Here is a 24546-nt window from a genome sequence, read left to right as displayed (position 1 = left end):
TTATGTACAAAACACGGTGTCCTGAACCGGGCCCTTGGTTTCTGTTGGGGTTAAGCATGTTTAATTATTTCTGGATTGCACCCTAAAGCTGCAGCCCTACAGATATCCAAATGTGTATGGAATATCCAAATGTGTATGGAATATTCAAATGTGTATAGCGAATAACTGTATGGCTACAGAATATGAAAAGTTAATTTGAGGTGTCTCTTCCTGGCAGTTTGCTTGCAAGATAGTGTTTTGGCTTTCTGGAAGCATGGAATGCAAGGCAGGAGTTTTCGGTCAAATGAGGTAAATATTGCCAGATGAAATAAAAATCATTCCATTTGACTTGTCTTGAAAAATACTCTTCAAGGAAAGATTTCTGTCCTTCTTAGCATCTGTAATTAACATTTCAATTGTTAGGTGATTTTGTAGAATATAATATCTAGCCTGTGAATACTCCGTTTTCCCTAAAAGAAATGGCTATATAGCATAGCGATCAAAAGAAGGACCAGGAAATTCCAGTTCATATCTCAGCTCACCTGTAAACTTGCTGAGTAACCTTCAGCAGTCTGTCAGACTTAGACGCCCCATGTGAAAAATAAAGTGGTGGTAATACAGACATATAGCATAGGGTGTATTATTTGGATTACTGAACTCTGTGTAACACACTTTGAGCATGTAGTATTTATACATAGCAATTTCCCTGAAGTAATCATATTAAAGAGAAGCACTCTTTAGCTGACTTTATTTTTTTTAATTGATCAGTATCATTGAACCCCAATATAGATGTAGTTAGCGTAACTTTACGTAAAGCTGCAAAACAAAATCCTTGCAAAACATCATTCATTTAGGCATTTCTTTATTAAGCACTTAACTCTCCGCTAAGCATTTATTTGGCTTTTCAAACAGATCACACAGGAAATTTCGGACAATACGAGAATATTCAGACTCCTTGGATCTGACAGGTAGGATCATTCCCAGTCGTAATATGTTTGCTCAAGGGCGGAGACTGTTCTTCACGTGGGGAAGGAGAAGAGTGGGTGTAAGCTAATAAACAGGCTCAAGGCTAGCATCAGGGGTCAGCATGTTAGGTTATCCTGCTGCTGAGGAATAGCAGGAGCCGCCGGCACCTCATCCCTGGCCTGCCCTTTCCCTCAGTGCAGCAATGAAGATTGGGCCTGATGGAGAAGGGCTGTTGAACTCAGGCCAGCAGGCCAAATCTGGCTCACCTGAGGTCTCAAATGACTATTTATTTATTTCAAACATTTATATCCCGCCCTATATCATTAAGATCTCAGAGCAGCGTACAGATAAAAACATACAGTATAAAACAATAAATATGCACAGTTAAAAACAAAGCTACACCCCTTTTCCCTGGTCCCAACCCTCCCCCCCCCCCCGCCAAACTGCTGATTGTTTAATGGTTTCCAAGCTTTTACATGGTTTTTCCCATTCTGAAAAAAATAAAATCTCTCTCCTAGGCTTAGTTACCAGTAGTAAGAGCTGTAGGCTAAAATACGCTGTTATTTTGGGTAATTTTGGACTCATGCCTTTGGCCCCGCCCACTGCTGAAATGTGCCCCCAAGTGCTTCTCCACAATTCAATTTGGCCCTCAGGCTGAAAGAGGCTGAGCGAGGAAGAAGCCGCCCCACTCCGCCCCGGCAACTAGATGGTGTCTTGCCTTCACACCACCTTCACAATCTGAAGCCGGCCCTCACTAGGGTTATTAATGATTAATGGCTTGATGTAGTCCTCGTTGTCAACATCATCATTATTATTATTATTACTAGTGTAAATCCGATGTCACCCTGGGCGCTAGCAATCCTGCTCCTTTCCTGCTTTTTTGCCCCTCAGTCCCCTCACTACAGAGGGGCTCATGAATATAAAAATGTGGCTCCTCCCTAGTGAATCCCCCCTCTGAAATTTGCATGTGATGGTGCCCCTCCCCTCCATTGCATGCCCCAATTGGCTGCCTCCATCCCCTTCCCCCTCCCTGCTGGTAGCAACAGCCTAACCACGTGGCTGGGGCCCACCTTCACTCCAAATGGATTGGCTGGGCAGGACTGTCTGTCATCCCGTTGGCAGAGGGGCTGCCCTGTGTGTTTGACACAGAGAAAATTAATTGCTATTAAAGCTCAAGCTTTGAACTTTCAAAATTTTCTGTATGTCTACACTGATGAAGCTTCAGTTTGAAACAAAAATGAGCAAAATCGCTCCAGTAGATCTCGAGTAATAAGCCTTACACTGCTGTATTCTTATATAAGATGTTGATGGTTGCTTTTTCTTTTCTTTTCTAGAGTTGTGGTACTGGAGAGTAGGCCAACAGATAACCCTACTGCCAACAGTAACTTATACATCCTAGCAGGACATGAAAACAGTTACTGAGAGGCAACATGCATGGCAATTTAATCCTGAAAAGAAAACACTACTTCTTCAGCAGTTACAGATGGCTGAAATTGCACAAAAACTGCAATACCCCAACTTCAGTTGCTTTGTAATTTATTGTGGTGTACGAGAGAGAGAGAGTGAAAGGGAGAACGTTTGTCTGAATGATATGGACATGGTTAGCACATTTATACCACAAAAGTGCTTGATTCACCTTTATGTAATCTTTGTACATATATGCAGTATTTTTCAGTGAAATGTATTGCTGAAGGCCTCCTTTGATTTTATGTAGATAGTGGTCAAAATGTCTTACCTGTACAGATGTGTAAAGATTGCTGAGGACATTTGGGGTACTATTTTAAGGACTGTTCAAAAATTGGATGCTAGCGATAAACACAGTGCATTTAAATAACACTATTGTATTTTATTATGTAATTTACTAATACAAATAAATCTTACCTTTTAGACATTGTAACCAAGGCTGTAATCCTATTACAATCTTGTTTTTAATTTTATGCAAGTACACTGGTGTTTTGGTTGCACAAAGTATTCATATGTGATGTATTTAGTCACAAAAGTAAGCTGTGACTTTGTGGATATGATTTGGGCGTTATAATTTTAGTTTATTTGGGTAGTTTTCTTTGTGAAACCAGCCAATTGAACACCTGTATTTTTATATTTAAGGAAAATTCTCTTAATTATTTTCTGTGCTTGGAAAAAAAACGTATTTTGGAATGGGAATAAATCCCAAATAGTGGTACCTAGGTATAATTATAAATATATGAAATGATAAAATAAGGATTATTCTGAGTTTGTGTTAACCAGTGCCACACATATCATGCAAAAAATAAATGCTGTGTTCCACATTGTGGAAGTGGTTGAAATATTTGGGGTTGGATCAAAATAACTATGTGCAAAAGGCTGCTGCACACAATTAGCGCCCTGTGCAGTACTTTCCTGATATCCATTAACACTTGCATTAAGATAAAGGTATGCATTTTCCCCTTATTACGTGGATAATAGACTTAACGGGACAGATTGAGTAGTATCCACAATGAATTCCCATTGTGCTCATTTGGATCGGAAATCCTCTCCCATTTCTCATAGGATATCTGTATATCGTGGGATTCCATACTGGTTTCATGTGTGCAGAAAGCAGAGCAGTTGTTCTACTCTGGGTTTCCTTCGGTGGTGGGATCTCAAAGACCAGGGGGATCCTTGGAGTTCCTCAGAGGCTTTCTCGTTGAGAAGATCAGTAGCAGAAAGTGTCCCTGAAAGACTGTGTGCTCATCCCTGCAGGTTTTCCCCTACCATGAGCAGTCACAGAGAACATGGGGTGGGCTCTCAGTTCATGAATGGTGACACTAAGGCCCAACAAGCATGGCCAGCAGCCCCTGGGAACAGAGTATGTACACCCTATACAATAGCGAAGAATCCTCTGCAACATGCAAGGGATTCCTTAGCAGACAAGTTTTTCTGAAGGCAAGAAATCAGCTGCCATACGGGGATACATAAACAGGACAGCTGTTCTGCCTATAGACAAGAGTTGCCAGATGGAATAATTATCTCAATTCGGCCTGTTTTGGGGGGTTGCTTTAAAAAAAAAAATGTTTGGCCTTACTCTTTTAACATTGTTCCTCTTAATGTCTTAACACCTGGCCAAAATGATTTAGTTACTACCTCACACAAGCAATTTAAATGGTTATTAAACATCACAGGAATTTTAGTTTTGAGAAACTATTTTTGATTGTTTTCCAGGGCAGTATGTAAATGCCAAGTTTTAGAAAAATGCACATATTGGCTTTTTTTTATATATGTTCTTTATACTGTGATATAAACTAAGAACAAACTACATTAAAAGTGATTTATGGTCTGTATCAATGTTGTTGGTAATGCATTTGATTATTTCTTAATGTATATAATGTAAAATAAACTTTTTTTAACATGTTTGTTGTACATGTGGATACAATCTGCACTCATTTTCTGATTAAATTAAACTGCTGATTGGGGAAAAGTGTGTCTTAACTGGAATTGATTTTAATTGCAATTTAAACATAGAAAGACTAAAAATTAAAGTGAATTTAATTACTAGGGTTAATAATTACACATTGACCTGATTCGTACATGACGACAACCCAGAGAATGGGTTGAGTATGGATTGTTGTTGAATCGTGGGTTGTCGTTATGTGCAAACCCGTCTTTTGTACCTGACTGGTAGGTGGATCTCAAAAGATTCTAATAAAACAAATCCTACAAAGACTAGTCGGCTTACTCCTGTATAAATATCATTGTAATTTTCTCCTGTATTTCAGATTGTGTGATTTGTCATCACTATTCCGCATTCTTTAACCAGCATTTAATACTTGCTGGTTTGATAGTTTAAAAAAATATAAATTTATTATTATATAAATTACTAATACCAAGATATTCTGTTCAATCGGGAAGGGGGAAGGAAGGAGGCTGGGGTGGCCATAGGATTTGTCATATGGCTGCCGCCCCAGTCTCATCCCCTCCTCCCATGAACTCGCATTTGTGAGCTTGTAGTAGCAGCCAGCATGGTTCTCGCCACACTGGCTGCAAGGGACTCAGAGGTAGAGAGTGCAGTTTCCTGGCTCCGAGCCCTGACTCTGAGCTCAGATCCAGGAAACCGAAATATCCTAGGGGACGTTGGATTGCTGCCTAAGTCTCTGAAGGTTTGAAATGTCTAATAACTCTTATTTACAGAACTTATTTTGGACACCCAATAACTTCATTCTCTGGACAGCTCACAAAGATAAAATGCAGTATTAAAAAAAAAACATTTAAAAATTGTAGCATAAAAATTCCCAGCAGCAGAACTAAATTCACAGTATAACTAAAAAATATTGAGGGAGGGAATCAGATTTTAAGGTTACAGATTTTAAAAGTCTAGGAGAATAAAAAGGTCTTCATCTGGCCAGAAAAATACTATAAAGGTGCCAGGCAAACCTCTTTGAAGAGGCTATTTCATAGCCATGGTTCCACCACCAAGAAGCTTCTCGCTAGTAGCCACCCACCTCACCTCACCTGTGAAGAATACCATGTGGGCCTGAAAATTTATTAGCTTTCAATTTGTCACTAAGTTCAAGAACTTCATCTTTTGTCATCACTCTGTGCCTCAGCACAGGTATCTTCCACATCTTCGACTGTGAAGACAGATGAAAAGAATTCATTCCATTTCTCTTCAATCGCCATATTCTCCTTTAGTACTCCTTTAGTTCCATTGTTATCCAGCTGCCTGCCTAGCCAGTTTCCTGCTTCTGATATATTTAAAGAATTATTTATTGTTGGCCTTGATGTTGTTAGCAATATGCTCCTAAAAATACTTTTTTTGGGGGGGGCATCTCTTATTGTCTGCTTGCATGCCCCTTGTACAAATGTGTGTTCCTTTGTTCTTGCTTGGGCAAGATGTCCATTTTCTGAAGGAAGCCTTTTCTCTAATAGCTTAAGAACGGAGTCCTGCTGGATCAGACCAACGGTCATCTAGTCCAGCACTCTGTTCACACAGTGGCTGACCAGCTGTTGACCAGGGACCCCAAAGCAGGACATGGTACAACAGCACCCTTCTGCCCATGTTCCCCAGCGACTGGTGTACATAGGCTTCCTTGGCACTGCTTGTTAACCATACTGGTGACTGCTTGGACTTAGCGCTACCTTTTGCTAACCTGCGGTATATACTAACGGAGCTTCTGTTTATGTGGTTCTGAATAACCTCTAAGTACTTTGGAGAGATTTAGGGTGCAGTCCTATTGATTGTGCCCTCAATGAGTGGAAACTCCTGATCATCAATGTGATCTTTGCATCCCTGTCTTCCCACCCTGCATTTTTGTTATAAGGGTGATTATGTCCGTCTAGCAATGGCATTCCAAGAGGGAGGGAACTTTAACCCTAACAGGTTTCCGTTATGCCCACTATATCTAAATCCTCCTTTAAAACCAGGTACTCCAACTCTTGCAACTTGGCTTAGAGGCTTCTAGAATTAGCATAGAAACACCTGTACACAGTGTCCCTCCCCAGATGCCTATGATGTATGCATCTTCTGCTATAGCCCTTTGGCCTCTGAGTGGCTATCATGGTTCACCATATGCTCATATTCCTCCTTGTCTGAATTTGGGCAATGGGAAACATTTTCTACTTTTATCTCCTAAGGATGTTTCAACCTGAATCAGATGCTTACCAGCTCCTGTCAGCTTTCCACCAGGGTTCATTTTAAAAACTGCCTTGCTTCCTTTTTTATGTTAAGCAACAACAGTCTGATCCTATTTTTGTTCGAATAGAGCCCATTCCTCTTGTACAGGCTTGTCTTGTCCCAAAATGTTCCCCAGTGCCTAAGAAATCTAAACTCCTCTCTACATCACTGTGTTATCCATGCATTGCAACTCCTCAGTTTCGCCTGACTAACTGGCCCTGCATATGGAAAGGGTACCATTTCAGAGAAAGCCACCTTGGTGGTCCCAGATTTCAACCTCCTACCTAGCAACTTAAATTTGGCTTCCAGGATTTCACAACTACATTTTCCCACGCCATTGGTACCAACATAGCCCAGCACCACTGACTCCACCACCAGCCTAGGAAAATAACACTTTTGCCTAGTGCTGAAAATGTAACAATGTTAGTGCCAGGTGAGCCATCATCAGCTGTCAGTGTTGGACACCATGTGCAGGCCATGAGTGAAGCCACAAACACTGGAACCTTTAAGCATTGCTCCTGCCATAGTTCACCCCACTAGCCCCCTGAGGGAGGTATCTGCCCACTCAATTCCCCTGAGGGAGTGGCTGGCCCGCAGCAGGCAGGAGAAAACAAGCACGTAACTCTGTCTCTAGCGGATCTACACTACTGTTTTAAAGCGCTTTATAACAGTTTTATAATGCTTTAAAGCAGTTAAAGCGCTTTATAACTGTTATAAAGCGCTTTAAAGCAGTAGTGTAGATGGTGTCTTTAAATTGTATAAAGGGCAAAACTATGCACTGGTTTAGTAAGTTTGCCACCTAGTAATTAATGATGGTACTGCAAGCTTTAAACACACATACACATTTAAATTAATTTAAATTAATTAATGCATTTTCAAAAGCAAAATGACCCCACAGTGCACAATCCCTTAGTATGCATGCCAAATTTCAGATGTGTAGGTTTCACAGTCTTGGAGCTGTGACACTGACTAACAGACAGACATCCTCTTTTATTGTTATTGATTATTACTTCTAGTAGTAAGACCCAATAGTAAGACTACTGAAAAAAAACAAAAAACACCCCGCAACACTCTTGCAATTGCAGAAAGAAATACACCACCAGCTTCCTCTGATAATTCTATGGATTCCGCAGAATCCACACCGCTCCCTCTCTCCCCCACCCCAATCACAGCAGCTCGTCCAGATCTCTTCTGCTTTCTTTCTTTTGTTTTGAAGTTCCAGTCTAAGAGATCGGGCTGGGCGCCATGTCTCCTCCAGGCCGCCGGTGGCGCTGTGAAAAGATATGTGCGTCAAAGTGCGCCTCTTCCTCCCTCCCTCTCCTTCCCAACAATGAAAACACATCTGCCCAAGCACTCGGTGTTCGACTCCCTATCCTAGGCTGAGGAAGGGTTATGTGTGGTTTAGGCTCTCACTTCCGCGCTGAAGGGGAGGGAGCGGGGTGGGAGGAGGAGGAAGAGAGAGAAGAGAAACGGGAAAGGGAAAGCAAGGCGGGCGACTTCCAAATAAAAGCTTGTGGGAAGGCAGGGGGAGGGGGCGAGCGCTAGCCGGACTACGCATGTCCCATCGGCCTTTGCGCCTACTGCGCACGCGCGGGCGGTTGTAACCGTCAGGGCAAGAGAAGAAGCCCAGGAGTTCAAAGCCGCGCTCGGGACCCTGCGCCTCCCTCCGTCCCCTCAGCAACCGTCGCTTCCCTGCGGCTGCCGGGCTGCCTGCCTTCCCTTCTGCCCCCCTCAGGCCCGGTCCTGTCAGGCCGAGGGAAAGGATGCCCGGTAGTGTCTTGTCCCAGGCCAGCCCCGGCGCTGAGTGAGACAAGGCCGGGCCGGGCGGCGGGCGACCGACTAAGGGATGTCGCCGCCGCCCCCCGCCGCTGGGTCCTGCCGCCGCTGCCGCCGCCTCCCCCGGCGGCTCCCGCTGCTTCTGTCCTCCTCCGGTTCCGGGTGCTGCCCGCGGCCGCCGCTCCGGGCCCGGGAACGACGTCGGGCTCAGCCCCAGCAGTAACTCCCGTCGCTTCCCCTCACAGGGGACGGGACGGGGCAAGCAGGATGCAGGCGCCGCCGCTGCAGTACGAGTTCTTCAGCGAAGAGAACGCGCCCAAGTGGCGGGGGCTGCTCGTGCCCGCCCTGAAAAAGGTGAGCGAGGCAGAGCCTGCCTCACGGGCATCACGTCGCGGGGAGACGGGGATTGGCAGCGCTCCTTCCAAGAAAGGGCTTTAACGTGAAACGGAGGGGAGGGCTGCCGCGTAAATAGAGGGTGCGGGAGGGCGTCGAACTGTGTGTGCATGTGTATTCCCCAATAAGGTGCCCCCCAGAGCTGGCTAGGGCATTAATGGAGGTTGTAGTCCAACACGGCTAGACGGCATCAGGTTAGGGAAGACGCATGTAGATTACGGAACATGTGTTGTTGTGAACGCCTAGGGTTTCGCCAGTGTTGACGTTTATACAACAGGCTGGCAATTCCAGATGACAACAGCTATATGTTTCCCCATATTTTTGACATATACCAGTGAATTTTGGCAGTCACATTTTGGTGACTGTCAGTATTCACTTGTGTATCCCTGAGTATCTTGAAAATATCAGTACTTGCATGTCAATGTTGATACTCATATTTTACATATTTTAGGGTGACCATATAAAAAGGAGGACAGAGCTCCTGTATCTTTAACAGTTGTATTGAAAAGGGAATTTCAGCAGGTGGCATTTCTATATATGGAGAACCTGGTGAAATTCGCTCTTCATCACAACAGTTAAAGCTGCAGGTGCCCTGCCCTCTTTTAAATCTGGTCACTAGAATAGCTCCTGCAGCTTTAACTGTTGTGATGACGAGGGAATTTCACCAGGTTCTCCATATGTACAAATGACACCTGATGAAATTCCCTTTTCTATGCAACTGTTAAAGATACAGGAGCTCTGTACTCCTTTTCATATGGTCACCCTAACATATTTGCTCTCTCTGTATGCATGTACATATGTGGTTGCTGCTTTTTTGCAGTGTGAGTTTCTTTGGGCCACAACTAGAGTCGATGTAATGTACTATGTAGCATATAATGGTCTGCAGTTAGAGCCCCCAGTCAAAACCATATCTCCTCTTTCCCCGCAGTGTTGAATACAGAAACAAATTGTATAGGAATGGAACATGAAGCAAAACTCCCCTCCTGCAATTTTATAACTCAATTGGACTAGTAACATGTATTTCTTCTGAGAGATGATTCAGAGCCGACCTATTTTACTGGCATAGCTTTAAATCAAAATGACCTTTTCATCCATGGATTTTCCCATCAGGTGAAGGTCTTTCACCATGAAGCTGATTGGTAGTAGACTCAAAACAGTTAAAAGGAAATACTTCTTCACACAGCACATAATTAAACTATGGAATTCGCTTCCACAAGCTGTTCTGATGGCCACAGATTTAGATGGCTAATCTTCACTATGGTTAGTTTCAAACAAGCAAATCATAGGTTCCGTTCAGAAGACACCTTAAACCACGGCTTTAACCAAGGAGGGAAAGCCAGGCTGTGTTCAGAAGACACCTTAAACCACGGCTTTAACCACGGTGAATAAGTCTTTTTGCTTTATTCATGGTTAAAGCTGTGGTTTAAGTTGTCTTCTGAATGGGGCCATAGTTATTGAAGCTGGCTTCTTAAAAGTAACCATGGTTAAAAAAATAACCAGAGTTCCAGGTCAAAACAAGATGACAAGCTGTGGTGAAGCAAAAGCTTCCAAACTCCTTAAAGCAGCAGAGGAGAGAGGAGAACATCTGAGTCCATGACTCTCTGCACCTTGTATATGTGGCCTTTCAAATTACCAAATATTGAACAATTATGTAACCTAGTTCATTCAGAGTTTGTATGCTCATGTTTGTTTCAGCAGTTCATTTGTAGTTGTGGAACTGTTTTCTTTTGTACTGTACAAGATACTATATGTAAATAGGTTCTTACACATACACTCCCACTGGTTTTTGAATCCTCAGTAGAAATGGAGGAAATAGATTAAATTAGAAAGCAGATTTCATCTTCCCAAACTTTCGACCACTTGCTCTCTTCCTTCTCCCTCCTTATCAGAGCTGCACCGTGGATAGTTCTAGTCACGGTTGATTTCAACTAGGGCTTGCAAGCCTGGTTTAACTCTGTTAGCATTAAACAAAGGTTAGCTTTAACATCATTGTAGACACAGATCTATAACATGATTACTCAAAAAAAGGAGTGGGACAAAGACCTGGTTTGCATGTAATGGCTAACTAATATGGGTTGTTTAATCGTGACATCCAAACTATTATTATTATTATCATCATCATCATTATTATTATTTATATAGCACCATCAATGTACATGGTGCTGTACAGAGATGTGAAGGCCTGGGAAAACCCCAGAAAAATGTGGGGGGGGAGGACCTTTTCCCCCCCCCTGCGGAACATTTTTGTTTGTTTCTGAAAACTCGAGGAAATTGAATGGCTTTGGATTATGAAATATTTTCTTTTAGAATTTGACAATATTGTTACCCAACTTTTACTCTGCAAAATGATTTCTAAAAATTATATGATAACACATTTATAGAAAGACTACAAATGCAAAATGTCTGGAAATAATGAAGTCGTGGGGGGAAATGTTTTTTAATCCTCTCTGTAAGATCCCCAGCGTAATTATTTCTTTCATTATATTAAAATAATTGATTTAAAGTATATTTTATTGATAGACATTTATGCTTAGTTTCCGAAATGTATGTAGAGTCACCATTGTCCATTATTGATAGTAAATGTGCATTCTTGACAGTTTGGGTTTTGTTCTAAGAGTCCTGTATTTCTGATGCTGTAGCAGTCATTTAATGTAGTACTAATCTATTCAGACAGTAATTACAAATTTGCTAACTAAATTTACCCTTAGCCAGCTCCCTTACACTAACCAGGTTGCTTTAAACTAACCAGGTTGCTTTCCCTGGACTGTAACTTGTTTGGTTTTATATTGTCTTTTAAAATGTTTAATGTTTTAAATTTATTTGGATACTTGTTGTGTTTTATGGTTTTAATTGTGCACTGCCCAGAGAGCCTCAGCTAATGGGCAGTATAAAAATGTAATAAATAAACTGAGTTTACTTTTAAAAGTTTTAAAATATAATGATAATTTTATGAGCAAACTAAACTATACATAAAATAACTTTTGGAGCATAAAGGCTGCTTTATACTCCTAAAGGAGTCCTCCCATACCTGGTGCCCTTTGGATGTTTTGGACTACAATGCCCAGTATTCTTGACCATTGGCTGATGGGAGCTGAAGGCTGTCTTAAAGCAACAAAATGACTTTTGATCGGTAAAGAGTGCTAAAAAAATAAAGTGTTGCTTATTTTTCCATTTCTCCCAAAATTTCCATTTTTCCCAAAAAAATACCCTGGAAAAAAAGATGGCTTCAATTTTCCCTTGCTTTAAAATTTCCGAAAAGTTTTACATGTCTAGTCCAAACCCAAAACTACAAAGTCTAAACCATGGGTGACTGTTGAGTTGACTCTGGATTGTGTAACCCCTAAACAACCCAGAGTTCTGGATTTGGACTTCACAATATTGTTGATTGAAAGCAGGAGCAGTGCTTGCTTGCTGACGCATAGCTACAACTAACTCAGTTAAACACATGCGCGCATGCGCACGCTCACAGAGTTAACCATTACATGTGAACCAGGTTTAGGTGTGCCACAGGCTACCACAGAAGACTAGGAGCCTGTTCAGACTATCACAGTGGGTGGGGGTAGGTACGGGAACAATGAAGCACGGAGGGATAGGCAAACCACTACAAGGACCATCCTCACTTTCACTGAAATGTGAGGATGAATTGGTTACAGGCTTTATGGTAGGTTTTGTTCTGTTTGTATAAGAATTGGTTTACTATATATCTGTATGTATTGCACTTTCTTGATTGGCGCGCAGGCTCTGAAGAGCACTTAGCCACTGATTTTAGTGAGTGAGATTTAAACTTGATCTGTGTTGCATCAGTGGTTCTTAAGTGCTTAATCCTGGGTCTGTGCTACACTCAAGTAAGTGCAAGATAAGGCTTTCAGTTTGCCCTGTGCGTTTTACTTGTTGTATGTTTAAATTGAATTCTAGTCTGAAAGTTTTCTTAAGACTTCAATGCTAGCCATGTTTTATTTGGAACAAGTCTTTTATTATTCCATATATCCAAAGTAAGTGTATTTAGGATCGCAGCAGACAATCAAGGGAAGTAGTTTAATATTCTTGTTTTAATAGCATACGATCTGCAAAGTTTATTTTATTAAAATATTTGTATCCTGCCCTGTATCTCAAGGATCCCAGGTCGGCATACAGATAAAATCATACAAAGAATATAAAACAATAAATATACACAGCTAAAACAAATTAAACCATACTCTGTACAGCACCATGTACATTGATGGTGCTATATAAATAAATAAATAAATAAATAATAATAATAATAATAATAATAATAATAATAATAATAAGCTAAAACCAGTATAGAATTTTAAAACAGTAAAACCAATTAAAACTATGTACAGGCTCAGTGAATTTAGCCATCAAAGGCTTTGTTAAAAAGCCATGTCTTGTCTTGGCACCAAAATGAAATCAGTGCCGGCGCCAGTCAGGCATTCCACAGCCGGGGTGCCACAACAGAGAAAGCCCTCTCTCATGTCCCACCATAGCGTGTATGTCTCATGTTGGTGGGATGTGGAGGAGGGCTCCTCCAACAGATCTCAAGTCTCGGACAGGCATATATAGGGAGAGGCACTCCCTCAAGTATCGAGGTCCCAAGCCATTTAAGGCTTTTAACGTTATTACCAACACCTTGAAATTCCAACCGGAAGTGTGTAGGCAGCCAGTGCAATTCCTTTATATGGTCTCTGTGAGATGTACTGGTCAGCAGTCTAGCGGCTGCATTTTGCACTAGCTACAACTTCCTAGTTGTCTTCAAGGGCAGCCCCATGTAGAGTACATTGCAGTAGTTGTATGCAGTTAGGACAAATGCGTAGTATTCTAAGTCTGTAGACATTAATAGATGTCTTAAAGCTCAGACTTTTTTTGTTAACTCTTATGTACACAAACATAGCATTTAAATTTGGTTGGCTTTGGTTATGGTCCTGGCAAAGCCAAGCCTTATATGTAATTTTAACTTTGCTGCTGTTTGTTTTATACTATAACTTGAAATGCGGTGACTTCTCCTTATATTTAGAAATGTATAATAAATATGTTGGAGAGGCTAAAACTTTCAGAAAGCAACTTTCATATTTGTAACTAAGGCAGCTATTTATTTCCCTTTGGAATACTAGCTTTTAATTGTCTACTGTTATTGCCAGCGTAAACTAATCTATGCAATTGTCTTCTTTTTATCTTCATCTGCTTATGCCTAGTGCCATTGTAACAGTTGCTATTAGTTCCCTTTGTATCCATTTACTTGGTAAAATCATGCTCAAAGCAGCTTGCATATTCAAAAATGTACACAATATAATATGGTTATAAATTATAACAAGTTTAGGCACTCATACACTTGAGCATATTACAATTAACACACACTAGGATTAAATAATCCAAAAGGTTTACAAAAATCAAACAAATGAGAAATAAACAAACTGAATAACAAAAATAATAGGGGAAGCAATTTTTGAAGTTGGAGTCAGCCTGTCAGTGCTCTGCCCTCCAAGGCATTGTGGAATGAGGCAGAGAAGCAGGGACCAGGTCCCAGGTCCTGCAGGACTCACACTTATGTGGCCTCTGGGCTCTTGCAGCAGCTTTGTAGCTGGAGTCAGTCAGGGCCTCATCCTCCCAGGTTGGTGGAATGAGGCAGGGACCAGGTCTAGTAGGACTCATGGCTTGATGGGCTCCAGGCACCTTCAGCAGCTTTTGTAGCTGGAGTCAGCCAGGGCCCTGAAGCAGAGAAGCAGGGACCTGTTCTTGCAGGACTCACAGCTAGATAGTCTCTAAACACCTTCAGCAGGAGCAGCAGCAATTTCTGTAGCTGGTGTCAATCCAGCTGCCAGAAAGAATTAGCTATGTAATCCTGCTCATGTTTACGCAGAAGCAAATCCTGCTGCAATCATTGGGACTTACACCCTAGTAAATGCATTTAGCATTATAGCTTAATTCAATGTAGAAATTCTATGTGACAGACAAAAAGATTAGAAAAATCTGGTCTCCAGTTTTGGGTGGAGGGCCCAAATAATGGATAAATTTGGGAAGGGAGGAGCAAGCGAAACCCAAAACTGTGTTGCGTGCCAGTTTTAGCTTTATGAACATGAATTCATATTGGAATAATCTTAGTACCAGTCTCTTAACTGTGCCCTACTCCAGTTGTTCCTTGCCATCTTGGTTATATGGCGAAGTCTACAGTCTTCAGTTACTAAATAAGATCTTATAGGGTTAGAGAAGATTCCATCTTGCATCAAAGTTTTCATGGACAGTTTTTTTGAACCTTACATCTCTTCACAAAATAATCAAGTAGTTTCTTCAAGACTAAAACTCTAAAGGTTCATTTGATAAAGTTGTCTATAATAATAGAGGATATATGCCTGTCCGTTCTTCAGCACCAAATCTGTGAAACCTAGACGCCTGAAACTTGCATGCATACTAAAGGGGGCCTAGAGAAGTGTACCTTGGGGCTATTTTCATTTTAAAACACATTAATTTCAAGTCCATGAAGTCTACAGGAGCACCTTTTGCCACTAGGGACACACTTCCCTACTAGGGGCACAAAGTTTTGCAATCTATACAAGCTGCAGGAGATTAGTAAGCCGAGAGGCAAAGTTATAGACCTTCCTCCTGCTCAAGGTGCTACAGGGGCCATGCCATGAAGTGTCAGCGGGCCTGACTTCACTTGGATGAGGTAGGCACAATGTGTCCAACTCTGTTAGTTGCGTAACTTTGCTGTATCAAACTAAGGACTGTTCCAATCCATATGAAGCTGAGTCTGTTCACTAGTGGTTAATCCTATTTTGCAGAATCCTATTCTGTACTTGCACAAGGCAAACTGAATGTAACTAGATTGTATGTGATCTGGAGTTAACGTCTACTCCTATAGTACAAAAGGTGGTTGGAATGTGTTAGTACTCCTATAGTACAAAAGGGAGTAAAATGGGGCTAAGGTCTATCACTAGTATTTATTTAGACCTTTTTTTAGCCCTGCTCTTCTGCTGAAGAAGCCTCCTAGAGCAGTTTACAAAGATAAGCGCTGTCCTTCGGTTTACAAAATGCAGAAAAATGTCGCTTTGAAAGAAGCATTATCTGCCTTTGTATGTTGCTCCTGTGGCAGAATATACTGATATGATTTTAATGGCTGCAGCTACTCTGTGTGATGTATCTGCATTAGAAGGGCAGGGTATAAATGTATATAGACTTAAATACTGAAGGCTTTCCTTTTGGTTGCTAAATTGAGTTTCTGATCATAACCTGCTGACCATATTTGCAGACCCTGATAAAGAACAGTGTGAACATAATACTACATTTTGAATTGCAATAAGCTCAGGAATGACCTTTCCTAATCCTCTTCACCAGGCAACATCAGGGGGTTAGGATTGCACTCTTAGATGGCTTTTGAAAGGGATCGGCGCATACGTGAACAATTGATAGGTTTCTCAATGGCAACTAGCATGAAAATTAAATGAGACCTCTACATATAGAGATGGTAAACATGTGAGTACAAGATGCTGGAGACAAGCCATCAGTGATGACCACCTTCAAATAACCAATGGTGGCCAAGGATATAACCAACGGTGCCCTTCACTCTACACGATAACCAATGGTGGTTCAAATAGCCAACTCTGCACAGTGTTGGTTATTTTGGCCAAATAACCAACCATTGGTTAAAAAGCTCCCTCCACACAACACAATAACCTATGGTGGGTTGAATAACCAACCGTTGACTATTTAAGCCACCATTGGTTATCGTGTTGTCTGAACCCAGTCTCTGTTTTGTACAAACCAGTTTTCCTCTACTCCATCAAACTAGAAAGCTGCAGTTTTCTTCACCTCTTTCACTTATGCAGAAAGGAGGGAGGAAAGGGAGGGGGGGAGTGTGAGAGCTCAGCTTGCACCTCACTCTCATTATGACAATCTGTGGTTTGGCAGTAGGTCTGAAACGTGCTAGTCTGTAACTCTAGTTGCTTCTCACCTCAGATTCTTGTTTTCTATAACAAATGAACACACACTTAATAAAGGAACAGGCTAATATGTGAAAAGAGTTGAGTTTTTCAGTTTGCACGTATCTTCCATCTTTTGACATCCAATATGATCAAAATGAAATTTGAGAATCAGAAGCTATGTGTTTTTCAGACACAGTTTCTCACTAGAGAAATAATGTGTTAGTATTTAAAACTAGAATGTAGCAAGATAAAAATCTAATAAGGATGGTAAATTCTCAATTAGTATGAAACTTGCTGTATATGATGAAATAACATTGAAGTTTTTAGCATTTTAACATCATTGTGAAGGGTAACTGAATATCTGAATTTATTGCTCTTTCTTAATTATATTATAGGGTTGATTTTCCAAGTCTTTTCTCTAAATAGAAAAGTCCTTTCTGTTTTTTCATTAGAATGCTTATATCTACATATTATTTCTAAACCCAGATAAATAAAAATAAATGAAATTAATATTTAATTATTTCATGAATATCCTTTTGTATCATGGAACTCAAAGCAGTATACATGGGTCCCCACGATGTCCAGTTCTGCTGCATATCTTCAGACAATGCATGTAGTAAAACAGGGATAGGCAACCTGGTGCCTTTCATATGTTTTGGACTACAACTCCCATAATCATCTTTCACTAAGTTGGCTGGGCTGCATGGAAGTTGTAGTCCAAAGCATCCAGAAGGCACCAGGTTGACTACTCCAGTCTAAAACAAATGGGCTTACCACTTTGTCTGCTATGTCTAAGAAGTAAGTCACAGGTTCATCTTGTGTCTCCAGATTCTCGTTTTCATCTGCTTTTCTTCTCACCCAGTGATCTGGTTCACAATGGAACTGTTCAGATGACATGCTCAGCCATGGTTAGGCCACTAACCCTTTTGTAGCAAATGGTTAGTGAGCATGTTTAAATCATGGTTATGTAGTCACCATGGTTAAGAATGGTTCACACATCATGCTAAGTCATGGTTCACATGACACACTAAGCCATAATGTTTAGCTCAAAATACTTAATCACCATGGCTTAGCAGGTCATCTGAACAGGGTCAATGTAACACTAACCCATGGTTTATTGAAACCATGGTTTGTTGCCCTACCCAGGGTTTGTGTGGCGGACAATCAAGCCATGGTTTGTTTTCTCAGTGCCTGGGTTGTTTGTTTCCCTCTCTCTGTTTGTCACTCTTTGATTGGAGTCTAAGACCAGTGCACAAATATTTCTATGGCTGCAGAAAGTTGAACTTGTGACAGATTGCTCAGGATACACAGTATAATCATGCATTCATGATTTTCTTCAAAACCTTATGGGTTAAAAAAACTTAAAACAAAACAGTACCTTGACCAATCTGATGTAATTGAGTATTTGTATAACCTGTGTTCAGTAACTTCTTTTTAAAATACTTTATATTCTTTTAAGTGTTCACTGTCTTATAATATGCTTCCAAAAGGTGCAGTCAAAAATGTAAGTATGATTGATTTATATTGTATTAGGTTCAGATGCAGGTCCACCCTAAACTGTCATCTACTGAAGATGCTTTACATTATGTTGAGGAGTTAATTCTGCAGTTGCTAAACATGCTGTGTCAAGCTCAGCCAAGGAGCTTCGTGGATGTAGAGGTACCAGAAAAGTTTGTTTATACTTCATTTTGTAGCTATTTATGCAATGTTATTTTTTTGTTTCTAATATAAGATTAAATCCAATATCACCCTAGTGAACGTTCACTAGTGCAATGGGATCTTCCCCTCCTCACCTCTGCAGCCTTCTGTGCCACTCGAAAATCTGCTCTGGAGGGCTTCCCAGACCTCCAGAGCAGATTTTGAGGGTGTGTGGAGAGAAAGGGGAACTCTCCCCCTTCTGGCTCTGCTGGCAGAAGTGATTCCATCAGCAGAATATCACCATTATTAGATCTAATCCTATCTTATACTGTTGTGAGCTGTATTGAGCACAATTGTATGGTGGAGAAGCAGCATTCTTAAAAATTCTATACCACAGTGAGCTCCGGGTGATGTACAAAGAAAGAGAATAAAACAATAAAATAGAGTAAGATATCAATCTATACAAATGAGAGGGATAAATTAACTCAGCTAAAACCACAGTTAAAAACCAATTAAAAGACCAAGACTAATAACGGCTGCATTCAGACAATATGATAGTCAAGTGTGGGGTAATAATCAACACAACAGTTGTTTTTCTAGGGGGGGGAGAGGAGGGTGGGGGTTGTTTCAATCAAACACACCGTTGATAATCAGGCCCTCAATAATCATCCGTAGAGTTAACTATTAACCACCCATTGACTGTTGTGTTGTCTGAACCCAGCCATTGTTTCCTTACCCTAACTAGATAGCTTTCAACTATTTAAGACATTGACAGGAAAAGAAGTTATCTACTGGTTATATATTTAGCCATTGTTCTTTTGTGTGTGTATTAAAAGGATCGTGTACAAAAAAGTTTTCCTCATCCTATTGATAAGTGGGCAATAGCTGATGCACAGTCTGCAATTGAAAAGAGGAAGCGAAGAAATCCACTATTCCTTCCAGTAGAAAAAATTCACCCTTTGTTAAAAGTAAGTATTATGAATATAGTATATAAGGTGTTGCAAAATTAACACATTTTACCCATGTTTCCTCTTCATAACTGACACATTTTCTAAAGATAAACTGATTTTGTAAAAACCATACCTGGATTTTCTTTTCAAGTCTGTCTAGAGCTCATCTAAGCAATCTGTTATCCTAACTACTCATGGTTCCAATTAGGGCTCCACAAATTTTGGCTGGTACTGATATCTAGCTGAAATTTGTGACTACCACAACCCTTTTTCTCCCCTGACTTGGGAGAGGGTTGCATGATGCTGAGCTTCAGAGGCAGTCCCAATGCAACAGGAAGTCAGGAATGATTCCTATCCAGCTCCAAATTAAAAAAAAGTTTCCATGCTTGGTGTGTATGTATGATTGGTGCTGGGAGGATTATCCAGTATCTGAGATGCAATTACCTTTTCTGTAACTCTGGAGAAGTATGGGGGCTTGTGACAGTTGTTTGAAATGTGTGAGGCATACTAACTCTAGTTAAATTTATGACCCTCAGTTTCCAACTGATACAGCTATTCTTCAAAATATGTACAGCCAGGCCATAAAAAAAGTCAGGTACTTAGGTAACTACTTTCAGTAGCCAGCCTTGTTCAGGAATGGGAAGAAAACCCTTTTAATTTTTTATTCTCTCAGTATTTTAACACTTAATTTTAATTTAAATTTAAATTTTACTTTTCTAACTCTGTATTTTAATCTTATATCAATTTTGTTGCATGGTTTTATCGTGGTTGTGCTTTTTATACTGTATTTTGTAATTGTGCTTTTAACATGTTGGTTGTTTTATTATGGTTTTAACTTTTGTGAACCGCCCAGAGAGCTTCGGCTATTGGGCGGTATAAAAATGTAATAAATAAATATTTTTGACTGCTAGCATAAATTTAACCACCTATGCATGTGGGATTGTTCAAAGCCCTGATTATATATTTCCTGATAGTTCAGATTCAAGATTTTCATTGTAATTATCCCACTATAATAACTTTTGTGCAATTTGACTAACAATAAACATTACCTTACATTCTGCCAACAGTACAATTACATTCTGCCAACAGTAACCCAATGTTTCATATGAGGCATTGCTGTTAGTCCTATTAAATCTTTCTTAAAAATTAAATCTTTCTTAAAATGTACCTATTACATGATATTTGACTAAAAAGGATTCCATGTTTAGAAATATGCATTTTTCAGAGGTGTAGGTATATGTTTAACCTAAAGATATTAGAATATGTTATCACTTTCTTTCAGGAAGTTCTGGGTTATAAAGTTGACCACCAAGTATCTGTTTACATAGTAGCAGTATTAGAATACATATCTGCAGATATCTTAAAGTTGGTTGGGAACTATGTACGAAATATAAGACATGAGGAGATAACGAAACAAGACATCAAAGTGGCAATGTGTGCTGATAAGGTAGGTAAAGTTCATGTTTTCAGATACTCACTAATGGCTTGGATCCACCAGAGCTCTTCTACTAACAGAAGGGTCCATGTACAGAAGGGGGTTTCAAGTCAGTGGAGAAATTTGTGAATGGAAACAAGGAAGATATTTTTGCTAATCCCCCTTTTCCAGATGATCCCTTCCAACCCTGTGGACGCAATTTTCTAGAGGCTGCGGGGGAAGGATTGCCAGGTGAAAATTGCCTCATGTGCCCTTTCGTTGCTTTAGATAGTGTGGCATTGGCACTCTTATTGATGCTTATGAGTAGGGCTTAATAGTAAATAATACAGTCAGATATAATCAAGAAGAGAATCCCAGATTCTTCATCGTGGTCTCTATGCATCACACATATGGGCTTTGCGCCTGCGCAGAGACCAGACCGGAATCTCCAATAGCTTAGGGAAACGCTTTTGGGCGGGAACCCCTCCCCCACGCTACCGCGCATGTCCACGGGGTTCCCGCCCTTCCCTCAGTTCTTCGTCGTCCGCCATCGTGCTTAGACGTAGAAACCGTGTTCTCTCCAGCTTCTTTGCTACTTACCGTTTTTACCTCGTTTTTGACTTCTCTTCTGCACTTTTTCTCTTTCTTGTCTTACCTGAAAAAAAAAAAAAATTCTTATATATATATCTATATATATTGTTGTTATTCCTACTTTTTTTCCAACGATCACTGATCGCCTGAGGCGCCTGAGGCGCATGGCCGTAAGGGCCCCCTTCAGAAAGTGCGTGAAATGTGGCGCTAAATTGCCACCTAGGGACGGTCACTCGCTGTGTGTGTTGTGTTTGGGCGAGGCGCATAAAGTCCAACAGTGCCACCATTGTATGGCGTTTACCAAACAAACACGGAAAAATAGATCAGATAGACTGCGGTCTATACTGTGGGAAAAGGCTCTGCGGGCAACTGAACCTACGCCTCATAAGCGTAAGGAACAACACTCCTCGAGGGCAATGGAAAAATCCCTTAGCCCAGAAATTCAATCGGTTGTGGTTGGTGAGGAGTTGATGGCGGATAACAGGGCCATACCCCTGACGCCAGGCCGATCCCTAGCGGCTTCCGCAGCCAAGAAGATTTCGAAAAAGGCTCGGACCCCTAAATCGGCGGAACAGCTTAAGAAAAAGAAGAAAAAGAGGAAGGACGCTGAAAAATGCTCCACCTCGAGGGTCGATACCCTATCTTCGATACCCGCTGAGCCTACCGGGTCGGCGCCGACCTCGGTATCGACGCAATTGCCGCTACCAGCACCCTTACCGACTGCGAGGAGCTCCATGTCGGAGGGTGAAATTCGGGACTCCACATCGGTTGTGTCCATACCATCGGCTCAGGTACCGTGCACGACTGAGCTGGAAGAGTCGACTAGGCTTGTTCCACGTCAGCAACATCGATCTCCTGGCCCGGTTTTTGATCGACGGCACCGATCTCCTGGTCCGGATTTTGATCGAGTATCTGAATACTCTGAACACCAACGTGACTACCCTTATGATTGGGAGTATTATCGGCCCCGGGACTATTACCCATCTGACCACAGACGATATGAACATTTTGCACAACCTCCTCCGAATTCGAGAGTCCTGCAGGTTCCTCCAGATCCTCGATCCTATACGCCTCGCAGCCGTGATAGCAGGGTTGGGCGAATAGAACATCGTTCGATACCGACCGCTACGGTTGTCGCTCCTTCACCTCAGCAAGAATTGGTCTTGCAGCCAGCACATCAGACGGTGCGGGCGGCTCAAGACTCTCCGGATGAGGACTACAGGTCTGACTCAGACTCCATAGTATCTGTAGCCCCATCTATGCCTTCACCTGATGACATTGTAAATGCTCATGAGCCTGTCTCTGCATCTGAAGATGTGGGAAAATTCTCAGATCAGGTACTCCGAATGGCAAAATCTCTAGGTCTCGATATCGACCAGCCAACAGAGATTGACGATGACCCGATCTATGATGTGACTCGAACGGAGTCTAGCTCTACCATAGCTATTCCTTTACCTCCTACACTACGAAGGACTGCACAGATCTCATGGAAAAATCCTTGCGCAGCTCAGTCCACATCAAAAAGATTAGAGTCAATGTACAAGGTCAAAGAAGCCAATGCCGAGTTTCTATTCCAGCACCCGAAACCGAATTCCATAATTGTGGAATCTGCTCAGGGAAGATCCCAGAAGGTGCACTCAGCCCCCACTGACAGAGAAGGTAGAAAGTTAGACTACCTGGGCAGGAAGGTGTATGCTTCATCTTCTCTTGGAATACGAACCTCTGCGTACGAGGCTACCATGGCCAGGTACCAGATATTCATCCTGGAAAAATTGAATTCTCTATCTGACCATCTGCCTGAAGATAAACGGGAGTTAGCGAGAATCTTCCACACTGAGGCAACGGCAATAGCCCATCTACAGTTAAACTCAGCAAAACATCAAACGGATTCCCATTCCAAATCAATGATGGGTTCTATAGCCCTTCGACGTCATGCTTGGCTGAGATCAGCCAACTTGACAAACGAAACTAAGACCAGAATAGAGAGCCTGCCTTTTGACGGAGAGGGGCTATTCAACAACAAAACCGACGAGTCTTTAGATTCGATTTATAAGGCTCGCACGACCGCCAAAAAGATGGGTTTCTCACAACCCCAACCACAATTAAAGCAAAGGCGCTGGACTAGACAACCGTACCAGCAGATCCAACAGCGTCCCCAGTTTGACAAGCAACCTCCAAAACAGCAACAACAGATGCAGAGAAAGAGACCTTATCAAGGTCGATACCAGCAAAGCAGACATCAGCCGGATTTCTCAAAGAGGCAGCGGCTTTGACTTCTCCGTACCAGGCCTACTACCCTTTACAGACCGTCTAGCACCCAAGTACCATCAATGGGAGTTCATAACATCCGACTCCTGGGTGCTCACTATCATCAAGACGGGTTACGCCATCGAATTCGATGCCCTTCCTTTCTCTTCGGGAGTGAAGATAACAGCACCATCCCCTCCTCTGCTGCTCGAGGTACAGACCTTACTATCGAAGGGAGCCATCTCTCCCGTACCTACAGAGGAACTCAACCAGGGATTTTTCTCCCGTTACTTCACGGTCCCGAAGAGAGATGGAGGTCTTCGACCGATCATGGACTTAAGACAAATGAACAAATACATCACCCCAAGGAAGTTTCGTATGACAACAGTCACTTCTATCCTCCAACTGTTGCATACAGGGGTTTGGTTCGCGGTAGTAGACCTGAAGGATGCGTATTTCCACATCGCCATCAGGAAGTCGCATCGAACTTACCTACGGTTCTCCATCGGCGTCGAGCAGTTCCAATTCAACGTCCTTCCTTTCGGCCTCGCGACGGCGCCGAGGGTTTTCACGAAGGTGATGGCTGTTGTGTGTGCCCACCTGCGGAAGAAGGAAATACATGTTTATCCATACATAGACGACTGGCTCCTGGTTGCGGAGGACAGTCACACGCTCCAGGAGAATATAGCCACGACTCTGGAACTTTTAGAATCCCTTGGCCTGTGGGTCAATCAGGAAAAATCTATACTGACTCCTCAGCGGACGATAGACTTCATAGGAGTGACTCTGTCGTCTCGAGATGGAAGAGCTTACCTCCCGTTTGCGAGGGCAAAAACACTTCGAGACCTGATTCTCGATGTCGAAACCCAGGCAAGACCTTCGGCATGGACAATCCAACGATTGCTGGGTTTGATGGCGGCGACGACCGCTGTCATCAGATTCGCCCGATTGCGAATGAGGATTCTTCAAGGGTGGTTCTTGAAGACCTTCGATCTTCGACGCAACGCTCGCAGGACTTACCTTTCGATACCGAGTCAGGTCCGGGCG

At 41.9% G+C, this 24546-nt stretch overlaps 3 protein-coding genes across 10 annotated transcripts in view; 2 read left to right on the top strand and 1 right to left on the bottom strand.

The window, feature by feature from the left end:
• The window catches only part of MAP4K3 (mitogen-activated protein kinase kinase kinase kinase 3), a 91034-nt gene extending 86653 nt beyond the window's left edge, over positions 1–4381 (top strand). For all 8 annotated transcript variants that reach the window (XM_063123887.1, XM_063123886.1, XM_063123890.1 and 5 more), the window contains 3 exons: positions 218–288; positions 892–947; positions 2280–4381. In XM_063123887.1, coding sequence (XP_062979957.1) covers positions 218–288; positions 892–947; positions 2280–2367 — 215 coding nt within the window. In that variant the 3' untranslated portion in view covers positions 2368–4381. The remainder of the gene's footprint in view (positions 1–217; positions 289–891; positions 948–2279) is intronic.
• Positions 1–24546, bottom strand: part of EIF4A3 (eukaryotic translation initiation factor 4A3) — a 428365-nt gene that overhangs the window by 88982 nt on the left and 314837 nt on the right. The window lies entirely within an intron of this gene.
• SOS1 (SOS Ras/Rac guanine nucleotide exchange factor 1) overlaps positions 8171–24546 on the top strand; it is a 56847-nt gene continuing 40471 nt past the window's right edge. Inside the window, exons 1-4 of the mRNA XM_063123881.1 lie at positions 8171–8704; positions 18193–18318; positions 19134–19265; positions 20530–20694. Of these exons, the coding sequence (XP_062979951.1) occupies positions 8618–8704; positions 18193–18318; positions 19134–19265; positions 20530–20694 (510 nt within the window). The 5' untranslated portion in view covers positions 8171–8617. The remainder of the gene's footprint in view (positions 8705–18192; positions 18319–19133; positions 19266–20529; positions 20695–24546) is intronic.

This window comes from Elgaria multicarinata, chromosome 4 (genome assembly GCF_023053635.1).
Source record: "Elgaria multicarinata webbii isolate HBS135686 ecotype San Diego chromosome 4, rElgMul1.1.pri, whole genome shotgun sequence".
Taxonomy (NCBI): domain Eukaryota; kingdom Metazoa; phylum Chordata; class Lepidosauria; order Squamata; family Anguidae; genus Elgaria; species Elgaria multicarinata.
The sequence above is the reverse complement of the archived record's forward strand: the minus strand, read 5'-3'. Positions and strand labels throughout refer to the sequence as shown.